Source organism: Talpa europaea (genome assembly GCF_964194135.1).
Source record: "Talpa europaea genome assembly, chromosome: 3".
Classification (NCBI taxonomy): Eukaryota; Metazoa; Chordata; class Mammalia; order Eulipotyphla; family Talpidae; genus Talpa; species Talpa europaea.
This window is the reverse complement of record NC_140069.1, coordinates 137173391-137192614: the sequence shown is the minus strand read 5'-3', so window position 1 is coordinate 137192614 and position 19224 is coordinate 137173391. Positions and strand designations below refer to the sequence as shown.

Here is a 19224-nt window from a genome sequence, read left to right as displayed (position 1 = left end):
TTCTTCACCCAAAGTGGAATGTGATGGGAGAAACGGAGTGGGGGACAGACGAGGGAGAGTAAAGAAAATCCATTCAATCCACTGGATTCAAGGCTCAGGGTCAGAGTGATGGTTTTGAGAAGTCTTGGGGGATCTGTAAGCAAAACAGAATCCCTGATCCCAGCTTCACTGGAGAAGAGGAAGAAGACAGAAGACGTCTGTGGCTCCCTGTGGCTCAGCTTTACCTCTGATTGAAGGCCTCAGGGCTATTGACAGTTGGTGCTTAAGACACAACTTCCCAAGAAAGCTTCATCCCAGGGCAAGGCCAAGTGCCTGGAGCAAGCATGGCTTTTCCCCTTTCACGCCTCAGTCTGTAGCTAATCAACAGTGATCAAATCAGGTCATCAAAAATGCCATTCTTAAAGTCAGTTAGCTAACTGAGTATTGATCAGACCCATTCAGGTGCCCCTTCTCCCTCAGGAAACCCAATACCTATGATGCAGACTGGTGTGCTCTCCCCATCAAAGACAGGATGCCTTCTACCTCCACTCTCCCTTCATTACCGCCAGGATTATTGCATGTTTTTATTTAATAAACCTTCATCAGCTCAAATGAAGGGTTGTTATTAGTTGAGCTAACAGCCAAATGATAATGCTCCAGAGAGATATCAGCGCTTGTTGGTGCATTAACAAAGAGAGAAGAAGGGCTGAGGTCAAGCATGTGTCAATGTAAATGAGGCAATATTAGGTACTAACAGCTTAATGCAATAGACTGCCTGGGAGATAATGGAATTTACAGGATAAAGCAAATGAGATGAAGTTATTGATAAGTGAAAGAAGGGAGGGGGTGCTGTGAAATAAAGTGCAGTCAAAGGAAAGGAATTTACTTGTGAATTTCTTCTTTAAAGTATCTTCAAATCTATCTTAGAAAACAAAACTCCAAAGATCAAATGTGGCTTCCAGCTTCATCAACGAACTCATTCTTTTACTGCTATGAAACAGTTGTTCTAAAAGCATGCCAATTTTTTAAGCTATTCTTCAGCTTTAGGATTTCTTTTTTTTGTTTGTTTGTTTTGGTGTTTTTAAACACCTGGGCTTTCTACCAAAAAGGATTCCCTATTTTACTGAAGCAAAAGTCATCTTTTGTTTTCCTCTTGTGAATAGGGGGGCCAGGTCTTCTAAGCTATTCCATCAGCCAAAGCCTAACAGAATGAAAAGTCTCAAGAAATGAAATACAGAATTTTCTATATTAAGGGACCTTGAGAGGTTATCAAGGCTGAGGTCCTGCCCCAATTTTTGCAGATTAAAAAAGATGAGGCCCAGAAATGAATTTTTCTTAACCTTCATTTTTCTTACAAATTACAAAACTTATACATACTTAGTCCAGAAAATTTGAAAAACACAGAAATTGAAAAAGATGGCACATTTTCTCACTAATGACATGATATACAGCATTTTAGCCTGACTCCCTTCATTTTTCCATGCAAAGTTTTATAAAATACCTTTATTTTAAATGTGTCTTTTCATTTGGCAATATATTGGTACTATCCATCACTAAATATAACACTTTTAGTGTTTTCGTAATAATCCATAATATGAAAATTTCACAAATGACTTAAACCAATATTCTATACTTAATTGCTATTATTTTATTTTCATCATTCTTACTGTGTTAATTATCCTTGTATAGATAATTGTGACCACTTAACAATTAAAATTCTTAATTATGTCCTTAAGGGACCTTTCCTTAACACTCTACATTAAAATTCTAAGTCTGAAGTTATACATACATTTAGGGCTTCAAATGCATAATGCCAAATTAAGAGCCTATTTGCTCTAAATTGGACTTACAAGAGATGAAATTAAACTACCTAACACCGTATGAGAAAGGTAAAAAAAACTGCTTACAGAAAAGTTCAGAGGGAAAAAAGTCCTTCTTTGTTCCTAAACTTACAATCCCTTCAATTCCTCATTCCCATCAATGCACCACAAAGACATCAAGGTTTCTACTCCAAAGAAAAGAGAATACTAGGAAAGACATGAGCACCTAACAAGTGATCGGAGTCACTTTGCTTTATCATCTCATTTGTTATTCCAGAACCAGAAAAAGTTATAGAACAACTCTCCTTTTAAGAGTTGGCAAAAGGTCTCTGAGTATCACTTCAGGCTCACACTTAAATCACGACCATTTCATCCCCACTCTACAAGAGTCCCAAATCCATAACAAATGTTCAGCACTTATACAGCTCTTTACCTACAGGAACTATTAAAATCCCACAAAGGAATGTGAAGAGCTAGACACCCACGAGTAATTAGTACTGGGGTGAACCTCAGAGAAAAGACTTCTCTAACAAGCTCCTCCTATTTTGTAAGGTCAAGTAAATGCCTCTGCATTCTGAGGCCATGATCAATTTGAAATAGAGGGCTCCCATCAACGGAAATTGTCCTCTGCTGCAATTGACACATATAAAGGGTCTCCAACTGGCCATAGACTGGGCACTCAAAAACCTGATCATGCAAGTCCACAGGTGAAGCTGACACCAGAAATACAATGTCAAAAAGGACTTTTACATTATTCTAAACCTGAGAGATCATCCCTCCTACAGACTAAAGTGTATGCACACACAGTTTATTTAATTAAAACAACATGTGTGCATCTGGGATGAAAGCACCGTAACAGAATCATTTTTTCAGTGTAAACTAGCCCAAAACTACTGCTTTTTCTTTCTGCCTAGCACTGGGTGACAATGACATCTTACACCATCTTACACCATTTTGCATGTTCATATTGCCCTATATTTACAAAGTACTTTACCCATATAATTTTTCATTCTTATCCTCACAACTATTCTATAATGCAGACAGAGGAGTACTTGCATATCCACTCTACTGAAGAGGATACTAACAATCAGAAAGAACTGAACTGGTGAGTTGTTGAGTCAGGTGTAGAATTTAGAGTCTTGGGTTTTTTAATCCATTTTTCTTTGCACTATACCACACCGTACCTAACCACCACTTGTCAATAAAAAATTTGCCCCAATTTCAATCCATTAAATTCCTGCAATAGGTGAGATAAAAATCCATAGCAAATATGGAGGAAACAGAACCAAGATGACAGCTCTGGAGATTTGCAAGTCAGTCCAAACCCAGAGAGCATCAAAAGGAACCATGAAGAAAAACACACAGAACAAGGAGTTCAGGCTATCAAATCAGAGTAAAAGGCTATAAAATCAGCTCTATTCCAAAAGTGCAACAGAGGGCAGCAACAAGGCAATTTCAGACGAACAACATTTTTACACAAATGTGATCATCACCATGTGTTGTCTAACATAAATACTTGGTTTCTAACTTCTTAGAGCTGGTGGTAAATGAAGTCAAGGACAATTAGTTTTGCTCCATTCATTTTGCACTTTATCAATGGTTTCAAATTTGACCTTCAAGTCACCTGGAGAATATCAAAAAGTACTAAAGCTAGTGAGCCACCTGTAAAGATTTCAATTCACTAGGTCTGAGATATGACCTGGGCTTTAGAATTCTTGAAGGATCCCCTAATGAGCAGACAAGTATGGAAATCACTGCCCTACAGCCTAGTGAGCCAGTTAGAAATTGCTGAAGCTTCTAAGGTTTAGGGCAATAAACAGAATTTCTATTTGCTTTAAAATGAGAGATAAATGAAGAGCAGATAAAGGAGCACAAGATAAGCCCTGTGCTAATAGTGTGGGTTTTAGAAACCCCAGTCTTCAAAAAAACAAATATAAAAAGGGCCTTGAACAGCAGGAAAATAGTTACTACAAAACCCTGCACTTTTTAATAACTATTCTCAGCTTTCCCTAAGTCTTTTTGGAAAGATCAGACAAGGGTGGTTGAGAGAATGAAGGGGTCCCAAAGGCAGCCACAGCTACAGCTGACCACTAGACCATCCTATTTAAATTGCAAAACATGCCCATGCCCTCTTTCTTGTTGTATTGATCATGCAAGAAACTGTTCATCATCTGTCTCTCCCAACTAGTAAGATCCTTCAAGGTCAAGGCCTCATTCACAAATACATCTATCAACAACAAAAGTTATCAACAATGGCATCACATTTATTTGTCCAGTTATCAAAACATGTGCCAGATTCTTCCCAATCATTTATTAGTACAGAACACTGGCATCTGTCTTTCAAATCAATGTTCCCCACAAGAGGTGGGTTTTAATGGTGACTGTTTCAATATTGATAACAGATATTTTTTATCATGTAGAGAATTCTATATGGAGTATTGAAACATTTTTGCAGAGTCACTGAACCACATCCTAAGTCCAATAAGTTCACCAGAATGTTCCAGCTCCTGGTTATTTATAGACTTTGCACCTCCATACCATTCTCAGAGTCATGATGAGAAAAAAACAGTCCCATGAGAGCTCAGAAACTCTCAATCCAAAATAAGAGATGTGTAATTTGGTTCCATTATTCTTCCTTGTACATGAATCATTTGATAGTGGATGCATGATCCACCCCTTCCCTGCCCATAAGGGGGAGAAAACAAGAACGAGTCTATTTACTAATGGCAAGAGTTTTACTGGCACAAATAGGAGCATCCTCATTGGTCCCTGGCCCCACCATCTAAGCACTGACAGAAAGAAGTAGCTTAACATGAAGTACTCTTAACACTAAAGCCAACAAATTTATAAGCATCCTCCTTCAGCTTATATCTAACTATAACACCTAATAGATTAACACATAAAGTCACCTAAGTATAAATTTTGCATCAAGTTGATCTTGGACAAATTACACTGCTTATAGTTACAGTGGGTGCCCTACAAACATAGCTTGGTGCAAGCTTAGTAAGTAATTGCTGACAGAGAATATGAAATTTGTCCAAGCTAAGTCCTAAAAATAGGGCATAGAACAGTGGGGTCTGCATCATTCATTTATGAGTATATGCGCAAACAAGACTTGTTTTCTGAGAACAGTACTATAGGGATTCCTTTGACTGTGTAAATTATGAACTTGTCTTTCATTTGGGTACATGTACCTGTTGGGCCATGAAGAAAAGGGATACAAAAAGCTTACCTTGGCCAGCTCTATCTATACCTCTCACCAGTCCAAACAAGCCCAACTAGACCTAGTTTGTAAATTTTAACATGGAAACAATTACCAGATTCTTTCCTACAGCATCCGTGAAAATAAATTATAAATAACAATTCTAAGCACGCATTATGTATATTGCACATACTTTACACACACGGTTTTGTATCTCATTGAATCCCTTCAACCACCCTGAGGGGTATATATTATTAACTCCAACTTTCAGCAAGTTCAAATTAAATTATTAGCCCCAAGTCATCCAACGAGTAAAAGGCAAAGCTGGGATTCAAGCACAGTCCACCTGCCCCCCGCCAGATCCACCCTGACATTCCCACACAACCTTGAATAGTGCCCAGCAGCTACAAAGGATCAAGTCTAAACTGCAAATATTACAGACACGCTTAGAAAACCATGCAATTCAATAGCTGCTTACTTTGTCTCTCCCACATTTTCAGAGTGAAATAATTCTACCCTACCCTTCTCTGAGCAAAGCACTCTGGGATCCTCTGGGATGATGGCAGCTACAAAAATATAAGTTATTATTACAATTATCATAATAATCCTTATCTGACTATACAACTATGGATTCTTTTTTAAAAGGCATATAAATAAAAAAAATAGACAAAATGATTAAGAGACATTCAAAATCTCTACAATCTCAGGAAGACTCAGAAATGAAAAAATTATTTTAGTCACAAGCCTTGTGACTGTCAGCTAAAGTGCTTCCAAACTGCTTGCACTGGCTTGGTTCCCACTGATTGAATGCAATTATGAATTGACTTCTATGGGCTGATAAATCAGAACTAGTGTAAGTGGTTTTCAGAGCTCATCTGTGCAATTTAAGTTTGATGCAGACTTCCACAAAAATTTTCCTTTAAAAAAAAGTTCATGAAGATATTAACTATCATGAAATACCTTCCTGGTTAGTTCATGCCATTGGGAAGAAGCTGCTATTCTTATATTAATAATTCTCCCCTGAATTAATCAGTCATTGTACATTAGAACCAGCAGCTGGAGTGTTTTGAGTGATAATGAAACCTGTAACAAGGAATCTTCAGCCGTCTTTTCAAGACAATAAGGGAATTAAAATTTCAATTTAAATGCAGAGGTTTGAAACACGCTTCACTGGCAAAATTACTTCAATTAATGTGAGTGGAATACAAAGGACAGACTGCAGAAATGTGATGCAGCAACCAGAAATTATGTCATTAATGTGCTTGCATCAACCCTGCACAATGACTGCAAAGGTCTAATTTAAACTGTACATATCACAAAGCTACAGGCTACAATATTAATCAACTCTCTGATTTCAAAGTGATGGATCCAGGCTTCTTGTTGGGATCACTTTGACTTTTCATAAGCTAACCGCAGCTGTTTACCTTGTAGAAGGAAACAAAAGGGCATGCCTATTTGCAGACATTCCCTGTCTTGACAATTTAATTATTTTATGCAATACTTGGGTTATCACATCAAAAGAAGAAATAAATATCCCATCTAGACGCCAATGCCATAGCTATCAGGCCAGTCTGATGGTGAAGTAGGAATTGCAGGAGCTGGCAAGAGCCCATGGGTCACCACTGATTTATTTACTCTGGATTTATTAACCTGAATAGGGATTAAATTACTGGGCATCTACACCTGTCTTAAAATGGAAATGCAAAATCTTTTGATAAACAAATCCAAGAAAATCAGAGGGTTTGAAACACTAGATTGTTCTAGCTTCACTTTCCTCTGCTGTCTTTTAGCAAAGATTTCCATTTGGATCCTCGAGATACCTTAAGTAGATTTTACTTCTAACAGCATAAAGCCATGGGGAAATTATTTTTTCATATGAAGTTCAATAAAGAGCAATTATAGACCTTACTCTTCAACTCTCATATACAAAAGGCCAAGCTCAAGAGTATCTCCAAATTTTAAGGGCACCTTAATCCTACCTCCATGAAATCTTCATTTTACAGGAGGACATGCCAACTCCCCATATCATGCAAAGCAACCACTTCATCTATAAAGTGGGCAAAATACAACAAATCTTTCTCATAGGATTGTTGAAAGATTAAATGCATTAGCGACTGTAACATACTTTAAAAGAGCACCAACTCATAGCAAATGCTCAGTACATATTAGCTATATAATAATTATTGCTTTAGTAATTAACTTAAATATTGCAAAAAATGAAGGTTTAAAACTAGAGAACCCTTCCACTTAAAAATAAAAACACTGAGTCAGAGCAGAAAAATCAGACCAGAATGCCTGGGTAGGATTGTTTTTCTCTTCACTTAGGGGCAGGGAAGTCTTGCAGTCAGTTATCCACTAGGCTAATGTTCTGTGAACTCTGCGTATGAGTGCACTGTCCCAGGTAGAGGACAGACAAAAGTAAAATATCGCCCCTGCCCTCAATGACCTGCCACACAAACTAAAGCAATTATAAGATAATGAAATAAATGTAGCTTATTGGAATATAGAGAAACCATGTACTCAAGTATTCTTATCACAATAATACAATTTTTTTTAAAATAACAGCACCTAACCACTAGGAAGATTTAAAGCATTATAATGAAATTTAAGACAGGTCTTGAAGAATAAATCATCATTTTTCCAAGCAGACAAGATTGGGATTAGATCCAGGGAACTATATGGTCAATTTAAAAAGAAAAACCTATATAGGACCCCTATATATCAGCAACAAATAATTACAAATTATAGTTAATAAAGAACTACTTTTCTAAAGGAACCAAAATGATACCCAGAAATAAACAAAGTACATGTGGTATCTCTAAGGAACATATTACTAAGCAGCATTATAAAGGAGATAAATGAAGGTTGCAAATAACGAGACAGATGCTGTTCGCTGAAAGATTCAATATCACAAGGATGAAATTACCTTAAATTTCATCAAAACCCCACCACAGTTTTTGTGGAACTTGACAAGTTGATACTGAAACACATATGCAAGAGTAAAAGACCAAGAATAGCACAAACAATTCTGAGTGGCAATATCTTCACCTGTCCTCAAGATATATTATGATAATAATTAAAACAGCATGGTTTGGTGCAGATCAGATGAGACTAAGTGAACAAAATAAAGAGCTCAGAAATAGACCAAGCCATGCCTATGCAAAACTGGGTATGTGATGAAAATGGCATTATAAGTTGGTAGAAGATGGATTCAATAAATGGTCTAAGCCAAAACACTACATCAAAGATAAAATCAGATGACTAGTTTCGCTGATAATAAAATCAGATGACTATATATTAAAATAGACTAAATAAATGGGAAAAAAAGTCTGCATGACACTAGAATAGGAAATATTTAAAATAAAAATGATAGAAAATATTGAGAAACTTCTTTGCATTAAATTATAAAGCTTTATAATTAAAGATACCAAATATCTTTTAAACAATTTTAAAAGATATGGGACCAACTGGGAGAAAATATTTACAATTCATCTGGATCAGTATCCAGAATATATAAAGAACATCAACTAGCAAAAAGGAACTTCTGGATATCATACACTCACCCATTCCTTGAGGTGAATACTTTTCCTAGCCCTCCTATGAACCCCTGCACCCCTCCAACCCACAAAACTAGTTTTCATAATAAATGATGATCATAGCTCCCAAGTGACATAATTTAGGTCCTAGGCCTACATTTTTAAATGAGGAAAAAGATGATTTTCCTATACAAAGCTGGCAAGAGGTAAGCTACAGGCTACTCCTTTCCTCCCAGTACCCAAACTCTGCCTACATGTGGCACAGTCTACAGCACAATACATATGGGCAGAGAGAATATAGTTGGCATTTCACATGCACTCCCATCCTTTCAGAAGATTGGCAACATGAGTCAAGCAATTCTTTTTAACTAAGTTTCTGGAACTTGCAGCCGAGACTTTCAAGCATTATTTAATGATACTAAAGAAAAATCCCTATTTTAATATGAGTATTACTTAAAAGCAGGTCCACTCCCAAGAACCTGATTCAAATAGATGTGTATATGCTACACAAAAATGTAGAAGCTTTTCTATTCTGATCGCCAAATCAATAATTTAGCACTTAAATGCATTCCTAATGCATAAGCAATAAAGCTGAAAGATGCCTAACATTTTTGTCTGATACCCTATGGTCATTAGTGGTGAACAACTAAAGACGCTGAAAACGACCAATTCTATTGCCACCCCAAGACCATCACTAACCTCCTTGACTTCAAAAATGGACTATCCTTTCCTGTCACATAATCAGGTTTTAATATGTGACAGAATTTCATAGCACCTCCTGGTCACCAAATTTCCTTCAGAGCTTCTATTGATAACAAAATTCTTCTTGAAAGTCTGAATGAATTAGAATTTCTTAAATAACCTGTTTCCCCTACCAATTCCTCTCAGTGTTTTTTCCAGTGCTGCAATCCACCCAATTGGTGAAACAAAAATCAGAGGCCTTCGCCTTTTATGGAAAAGAAAATTCAAATATACTTCACCCATCTAAGATAAGAATGGGTAAAAGAAGAGAACTGGAAAAATATATATATATAGTCCATCTCCTATTCATTCAGCCACCTGCAAATGAGGAAATGGGGGTGTTTGTGTGGCAGGGGGAGACAGTCAGAGGCACTGAGAAAACTAGTGTTTAGAGTGCAAGATGTGTACTTTTATTTTTTATTCAGATTCTTGATGCTGAGCCACATGCACCACCAAGTGTAATCACTGACTATTTCTAATTTTCTGAATATCCAAAAATAGACACAATAGGCTAAGATAGAGGCTAATGGCTAGGCTATAGAATTGTCTTGCTGGACAGAAGTTAATCCAGAATCATTCTTACAAAATTATTTTCTCATTAACTTAAAGGAAAAAGTGCTATCATAAATAGTCCTTCAAAAAAATTGTGGTACATCAGCTTTATAGACTCCTAAAGTTCTCTCTCATGCAAGTTTCATATTTAAAAAGGGATTGTTAATTTTCTTCATCTGAGGCTTAAAAAACACCTCCCTTTACCATTCCAACATGTTTTAGGTACCAGTTTCTTCCATTAGACTTCCTGCCATTGTTCCAAAGATAGACAATACATAAATAATAATCGTCTATCATGTCAAACACTGCGTTTAGGAAGAGAACCAGCCAGATTTCACCTGCAAGGGCTGGTGAATCACAAAAAAGGTCACTTATGACGCTTGTTACATGAATTACAGATTGCAGAGAGAACAACAGTGTTTTCCATCTTAGCAGAAATGGGCACTGGTGCAGCCTGTTCTGTTACCAGCATGTCGGTGGCATTGAGATAGTGCTTGCTGGCCATGCACTGCTCCAGCTTCTGAGGCACTTGCTTGATATTCTCGATTTCATCCAGCAGGTTCAAGACATGCTTATGTTCAATTCCTTCAATCCACAGTTTGCGAAGCTCATCCCGTTTGCAGTGCAAGAGCATCTTGCATGAGAGCAGATTTTCTTTTACCTAGAACACAACAATACTGGGTCAGTCCAAAGTCTTACCAGCCTAAAACACTAACCTGGCTAGTATTCCTCATGGGTACTCCTGTATCAAACAGTTGCCAAGTTCCACTCCCACCTACTCCCCTTGGCTGGTCAGCTTGCAAAATTCTAAGCCCTGTTCTGACACTGACTCACTTGGGTGCATCGAGATTTTCTCTCCTGTGAAATGAGAAAACTACTTGTCACCTGCCTTTGAGTAAATCGAAAAATAAAAAAAATTACTTAGGTGATAAAGCACTTTAAAAATATGAAGTATCACCCTCGTGTTAACATATCTAAGTGAGTGACTGATGTAAGACTTTATTCTTTCCCCAACTCTCCATGTGTATTTACTATTCAGCTGATAGGTCCCTAGGTCCATTTTGCTAGGTCTAGAACTTCAGCTGAAGTTCATAATCAAGGAACAGGGCATTCAACTCTACTAGTTAAAAGGAAACTAAGCTCATTTGTCCAGGCACATTCAGAGAGAATCTTGAAATAAAAGGAGTAAGGACATACCAATCATTTTTTGCCTTGTATTCTGAATTTACCCACCAAATAAATCCCAAGCATTCTCATAAATCTGCATTGGATAGTGACCAACAGAGGTGCAGTTTGACAAAATAAAAGAGGATCACCAAGGGTTAACCACAATGCACATGAATATATTTTCATTTTCTACCCAAATTAAAACTTTTCATTGTTTACAACATGGCAAAATAAAAAAAAAATCATGGCTTATCAGAATTTACAGAATGACTTCCACATACTTGACAACCCTAATACGTATTTTTAGTTAAATTAGCATTTAATCATTGCAGTTTTGCTTGAGGTAAAGTGTATGACAGAATATATCTCACATGTAGCATGTGATGGGTTTTGATATGTACGTACACCTGTGTGATCCAAACCTTTCTCAATACATAGGTCATTCCATCATCCTAAGTCTACCATGTGTCTGACAATTGAAATTTTGAGGGATGCTTCTCCAAGATTTGGCATGATGGTGTACCTACTCAATGATGCTGCCCATCTGGTGATTACAACTAAATTTCAACATTTTCCCAACCAACAAAAAATATGAAGATAGAATGCTAAGATTATAAGGTTTCCTGAGAAAACATATCACCTAATCCTACAACTTTAACTCAATACCTAACTTATTCTTTTATGAACTCTCCAATGTAAAAAGAGCCCTCCAAAGTAAAAAAAAAAAAAGGGGGACTATAATCTCTTTTGATAAGCATAGAGAATTATGGTTAGTTTTTGGAGGTCAGACACCACTAAAAAGCTGTTGGAGATGATCCATGTTACCACTTTGCTTTCCTGATATGTCAACAAAGCAATAGCAGAAGAATTGTCTTAGCATAAAACAACAAGAAACAGATCACAGAGGAATAAATAGCAAATAAGAGATGGCAACAAAACTTTGGAAGCTGGCAAGAAGATGGATGGAGGATCATTTAATTACACAGCAGAAAGATCCGAGAATGTTAGGTCTGGAGTGGAGTTTGCTAACACTGAAAAGCTAGCATGTAGTATACTGTATGCAGAAAAGGGTTGAAACTTTCTCCCAGGATTATTTTGAGACAGAGATCTTCATCAAACCACACAGACAGGTAATTCCCTCCCACCAAGAGTAGTCAAGTAGGTGGTTTATGATCTGAAGAAACCGAATCAGAAAGATCTGAACCAGGAAATGCCAGCTAGAACTGAGGGGAGGTGAGGGTGTGAGGTAGAGGGCAGAAAACAGAAGGATGAGGTCAAAGGTGCCTATCAAACAGGTAAGATCCTCAGTCCCCCCTGGGTGCTCAGCTGTACTCCATGGTTAGGCTCCAGTAAAACTCTGCTTGACTTTCAATCCCAACACAGGAAACTTACTGTTTTCTGAGGAAAAGTGAATAATTGAAAAGACCTATAGATCGTGACATTTGAGTTTCACAAAGGAAATTGTTGGGTCCCTGCCCAATCAACACCAGAGAAGTCCCATACCAGCTTCTGCATTTCCAGTCAACTTTGAAGTACTCACTCTTACACACAAATAGTTAGCCAGTGGTGAGCAGACAGCCAAGGAAAGCCTGAAACACAAAGATAGGCATCAAAACAAAGAGAAAAAAGTACTAGAGATGAGAAAGAAAACAAATTATACAGAAAACAGATTTTTACAAAGTTGTAACATCCTCAGGAAAAAGGAGAGAAGACATTACATCAATGAAACAAGAACAGGATGCTATTAAAAAAAAACTCATGAAAACCAATTGTTGGAAATTAAAAATATAATTTTAAAAATCCAATAAAAATATTAGATGACATAAAACACTCCAAAAAACAACACATAGGAAAACAGGACATAAAGGAAAATGAGGGCATTAGTCTAAGAGGTCCCATACTTGCCACATAGGAGGGAAAATGAAAATGAATAACTGAAAATTCCCAGAGCAAAAGACATGAATTTTCAGACTGAAAGGCACACCAGCTGTTCCAGATAATGAAGTGAAAAAAAGACCCAAGCCCAGGCACCTTATCCTGATACGTAAGAACACATGGTATAAAGAGAGAATCTTTAAAGCTTTCAAAAGAAAAGAAAAAAAGACCAGGGTTTATATGGAGAATTGTGATTCAGAATGCATCAGACTTTTCTCAACTGCAACCCTAAAAGCTTCAAGACAAAGGAAAAACATGTGCAAAATCCTAAGACAGAATTATTTCCCAGCAAATCTATCAACCAAGTGTGAGGAAAGAATACAGACATTTCAGACTTACAAGTTCTCAAAACATAAACCTTATATATGTATCATCTCTGAAGTGACTGAAGAACATGCTCCATCGACACAAGATAAACAGAGGAGACACACAGGATCTGGAAGGGGGGAAATGGAAGCAGAAGGAAGGCAACAAGTTTATTCCATCACTAAGGACAATAAAATTGCACAAGCAATAATAAAATGCTGGGTGGCTCAGATGTAAATGCTTATGTACTTATAATAAAATAGGCACTATCTACTTAACCAAGAAATAAGAAATAAGTATATAGAGAGGATGACAAAATGGAGAGGAAAGAGGGGCAAAGAGAAAGACCAAATCCTCCTCTATAATGTCTAAGACAGAAAATTCAAGACTAGTATAAGCACATTACTTTCAATGATATATCTGGAAAAAAATAAATAAAAATGCCTCTGAAGTATTAGAATTAGGACTGGGGTGGATATGGTAGAGATGTACTTGCTTTTAATCAGCATCTGTGATTTTATTTGATATTTTAAACACATTTTAAAACTCAGATGTTGGTGGAGTTTTAAGTCTTTGGATTAGGAACTCCAGCTACCAAACTCATTCCAGCTATTAAATTCGTTTTAATATAAATTTTAGTTTTAATCTCTTAGGATCTGATTTCTGATATTCTACTCATATACCACCTTGGGTCTATAATTCTCAGCCTTCCCCTCTATATGTAATGGTTACTATGGAAACAGTGAAAAATAAATTTTATGTCACACAACACCCAACTAGGCTCTTTATCAAGAGCAGGGAATGAACTTACCAAGTGTAAGTATAGCTTGGCAAACTTTTCTGATTAGAAAAAGGTCATTATGGCATTTCACTTTAGGATATAGACCATGTAGTCAGCTCACTACTCAGTTGTGCTATGTGAGGGAAAAATGAAATGGAAAATAGAATTTGTTCAGGGGGTAGAGGGGTAGGAGAAAACAATATCAGCCTGTGTGGAAAAGCAACATCACCAAAATTATTCCCTAAACTAAGTTAACTAAGCTGCAGACCTAAGAAGCTTTAAGAACATTTAATACTAAATTGCCCCGAGTAGTCAGCTTTTTTATTAGCAAGTCACCCTAATGAAGAAATGTTAGTTTAAAACTTGGAGGACAGGGGAGAGGGGAAAGAAATACTAGTCAGCAATAGAAGGGAAGAAATATGAAGAATCTCAAGAACATGTTGAGCAAAAGGCAGTAGAGTAAAAATCTGTAGGGATAGAACTCCAGTCATTTGTTCTTGGAGCAGGAAATGGGGTGCAGGAGGAGCTAACTGCAAAGAGACAGGAGGGAAACCTCTGGGGTGATGGTTCCACACTCCAGGATATCTGGACACATTTGCCAAAACTCACTGAACTGCACTCCAAGTGTGTTGCATTTTACTGCATGTAAATTACAGTTCAACCAACTTGATTTTTTTCTAAATAGGAAGAGGAGACACATGGGTATGCCCCCATCAATGAATGATAACATCTAATGTAAGAAAGATACAAATTACACCTAAAGATTGATTTCTCAAAGGCCTGTTCTAGTTTTACAAATATGGTGACTGTGTTTTAATTCTATCTATTTATCAGAGTAATTTAGATTGAAATTTTTCCTGGTTCTCCCTTAAATAAATCCTTGAAGAGTCAAGCTGTTCAAATCATGACATCAACACCCAAGTTTAGAAATCCTTCCTCAAACACAAGCTTCCTTTGCTTCCTTGGAATTCCAGTAACTTCACAGTTCCTAATCACCTGTTCAGCGATAACAAGAATTTCAGTTTCAGGACACAAGAGCTGCAAGTCATTGTCTTATGAGAAAATAAGGAAAACAGCGTCCCAGAGTTTTTTGTGAATAGAAACATAAGATGATACAGACAGCAGAGAAAAAACAATTTGCAGCCCTGCCTCGGGAAAGATAAAGAAGGAAAGCTTACTGTGTCCTCAGATTGTGCAGCATGAGTGAGAGAAGGAACAGGGCTATGTGGAAGAGGGGGGTGGCTACAGGGGGGGTGGATACAGGCGCAGGGTGTGTGGCCATACCTTGGAAGGTATAAAGTCAGCAAAGCACTGAATCTGCATAATATAAACAGGGTGGAGGATGTCTTTAGTGTGTATTATTATCTGTAATAGAGCACAGTCAATGTACAAGCACTCGCTGAAGCTGTACACTAGAATTATCCTGTAAAGTTCCCCAAAAGCAAAAGATGTATATGAGAGTATAAGTCAACAAATTATTCTTAATTCTAAAAGCACAAAATAATCGTACTATCTTTTTTTGGTAGACTCTACATATAAGCATTTTCTTGGCCAGTCTCCTGAGGAAAGTGTCCAAATCATTTTTTTTTTTTTTTTTTTGGCCCATAGAGTCTTAGGGAAAACACTGCTATTCTGTTGAGAAGCCCTTTACTTCTACAGGGGATTTGGAAATTACCCGCAAACATTTATTCCCCATGCTTTTTCCCCCTAACCCCTTCTTGTAAGCTCCTATTCTAAGGTCTAAGAGCATCTGAGAGGCTCCACCAAGCCCTTCCAAAGATAAAACTTTCCTTTGTGTGTCTCAGAATCTGAAGACAGTACACAAACACAGACACAGTTCAACTTAATGGGAAGATTACCTCATAATTGTTTGGACTGCATTAATGCACTCCAGGTTACCGCTGAGATTTTAAATTGCGGTACCTCATTATTGCCCACTGTTTAGCGTGTCCATTTCTAGACTTATTCCCCTTTCTCATGCCAGCAGCTAGGATTTTTTCCATCCTAAATTTGGGCTATAAATAACATCCTACCCAAATCATGTTTTTCTACTGTGACTTTTTTCACATTAATTAAGGTTATTCTTCATTCTAACTTTCAGGGTATACTTTCATATAAAAGTAACAGAATTATTTCAGTTAAATGTCAAGTGACGAATGTTTAAGTTCTAACAACATCACTTGAATAATCACGCATAGGTATTTCCAATCATAGTCAAGAAAAATGAGTTGAGAGCTTGATCCAGCCCCAACAGGGCAGCCAAAAATGGGGTAAAAAAGTAGTGTTCGTGCACACATAACAGAGACAAGTAGCTGTTTTCCCACCAGTCTACCTGCTCTTCTCATAAGACACACTACTTTGCATCTCTAAAGAAGCCGGATGTCATCGAATCCACCTAGTAGAACATGGAGGGAACACTCATTCAATTACCAGCAAGCATCACACACACTGCTCAAGTCTCCAATTTGTATCCGCTCACATGCACATATTTTGGTGGTGCTGCTATGTTAGTCATTATTGGGGACACTGATAGAACCTATGAATTCTGGAGTTTTCTAATGTAATTATCTCATTTTGCTCAATTTTATAAGGTATTCAACAACAGGATTACCTGTTTTCTACTTCATTATCTGCATTACTCGACCTAATTAAGCATATGGAGTATTTCATTTGCACAAACTTTTTAAACTAGAACAAATTCCAATGGACTTGACTGATACAATAAAATCTGAACCATCTGAGCAGAGAATCAAATCCATCTGCCAACTCATGAGTATCCTTAAGAACATAGATGCAACCAACAAAACAAGTCCATATTGGAAAAAAATATCAAAATGGGCAGCATAAACATTCTGTGGTCTCAAACTGAAAAGGTGATGAAGAATGAATGTGAATATCTTCACTTGCCTTGGTCCCCGTGCAAATCAATTTCTCAGTGTAAAAGAGTGGCGATTCTGAAATGTACGTCACATCACGTCACTCCTGTGCACATAACCTCACACTGGCTCCCGTCACTCCAGGGCTGAAAGTCCTGACAGTTATCAGGGCCCTCCCAGACCCGGCCCATCCACCACACTCACCCACCAGCTCTCACAACTCTCTCCCACTTCCTATTTTGCTTCACCCTATAAATGCCCTCACCGCTTCCCCCAAATTCCAACCATGTTCCTGCTTCAGGATCAGTTTGCATCTGCTGTTCCTTCTTCCTGAGGTACTCTTCCTGACTAGCCCTCAACCCTCGCAGGTGGTTGGCTTGAATGTAGCCTCAGTGATACTTCTCTGACCAATCTATTTTAAACAATTATTCCCTATCCTCCCTTGTTTCTATTTTTTTTGGGGGGGGGGGAGGGAGAGGGGGTGCACACATCTTATTACCATCTGTTATACCACATTTTACTTATTACTTTCTTATCTGGTTCCCTTGTCTAGAACGTAAACTGAAATGTTAACACTATGAGGACAGGAACTTTGATCTATTTCACTTACTTCTAGATCCCAGAGCCTAGAGCAATACTCAGCACAAGACAAATACTTAATACACAAACTAAATCAATATTGTGAAATATTGTTTACTTGTTTTTCTGTCTCCTCCCATTTGCCCTTATGCTCCATGAAGACAGGCACTGCTGGTTTCCAAGTGTTCTAGTCCAGTATCTAAAACAGGCATATAGCTGGCAACAAATATTTGTTGAATGAAGTCTCATTATGGTTTTTTTTTTGTTTTTTTTTTTGGCAGAGAGCAGAAAGAACATTTCGATTCTGATCTATACATTCTCAACATTTTGCTTGGCTCTGAAATAATGCAGCTGAGTGATGATTGGATCATCCCCATTTTTCCTTTAAAAATATATACATACCTATATTTTGTATATAATCCAAATTGCAATTAAAAACCAAAAATGGCAGGGAAAGATTAGTGAGGAAATATCTGTTTCCTTGGTGATAAGAAATGGACTTTCGGGCTACGTGATTGTCAAATTACACAATGAAAACAAATTCGCTTTTGTTTTGCCCCAACATTTTTCTTCTCCAATCAATTATTAAAGACGTCTTTGAAAAATGTTAGCCCTTTCTTCTCTTCCCAATATGGAAGCTAATTCAAAACACAGTATTATGTGACATTTACTTTCTTGACAACTGTCTGATACCATGAATATGATTTTTTTGCAGGTTTTTGTTATCTTTTGCTCAAAACTCTGGTACACTCAAAAATGAGCATGGTGCAAAGACTATGGCTACTCAAACAAAATTGAATAACCAGGATGAAATGCACTCCCACACCATCAGGCCCTCTTTGTTTGGCCAAAGACACTATCGATATAGAGTGATAGGAGCCTAGGCAGTGACCACGGAGTGCTTCCCTTGAGATTAGGAAAAAGTCCTTTCGGTCAAGCAAACTAATCAGAAAACACAAATACCAAACGGTCTTTCACTCTCACCGTGATTGCCCAAGGCAAAGCCAGAAGGTCAGCAGCTCTATACATTCATTTTCCAACCTCTCTTGAGCTTAATATATTGGGTCAAAATGGACGACAGTTTACCTTAAACCTACAGCCACTGATCTACAGCATTACCTAGTTTCATAGGTAAACCCAGAGGATGAACTAGCTGTTTGTAAAAGCTAAGAATTACAATATTCCCTTCAAAAAATGCCCAGTTAATTTTAATATGTAAACAGGTCAGCACTTTGCTCCAATAAAGGTTAAGAGCTTACTCATTCTGGAACTCGACTCTTAGAGGCTGAAGTTTCTATCAATAGCATTCTTAGAAGTGATTTATTTATCTGCTAAAATATCAAAATATAAGGTCTAGAACACAGGAAAGAAAACACCCAAGAATGGCATAGCACAGCGATGCAGGGGGATGCAAACGGTGCAGGGGGGAGTCCCCTGACCATGACCTAGCACAGAGCAGTGCATTTCAAAGGGTCTGGGCAGCCTGAAGTCCAGAGGGAGGGACCAAGCACCAGACTCCAGACCTCTCATCCCACCCTCCCTAAATGTTTGCTGTGTTGAAGTTCTATAAAATTTCATAGGGGGGGATGGGCCTCCCTGGTGGTGCAAGGGGTTAAGACACAACCTAAGAAGCTCTCCGCAGCCACTGCAGCACGAGTTCGATCCCCTGGCCAGCCAGAGAGCAACCGACATGGTGCAGCAGACCTCTCCTGACTCACCCGCTGCTCCCCTCAGCACTGTACTTCGGTCA

The 19224-nt window shown here is 37.8% G+C and overlaps 1 protein-coding gene across 1 annotated transcript in view; it reads right to left on the bottom strand.

Moving 5' to 3' along the window:
* The window catches only part of EXOC4 (exocyst complex component 4), a gene marked incomplete at both ends in the record, with an annotated part of 653799 nt that overhangs the window by 612404 nt on the left and 22171 nt on the right, over positions 1–19224 (bottom strand). The window contains one exon of the mRNA XM_084230488.1: positions 10297–10491. Within this exon, the coding sequence (XP_084086614.1) occupies positions 10297–10491 (195 nt within the window). The remainder of the gene's footprint in view (positions 1–10296; positions 10492–19224) is intronic.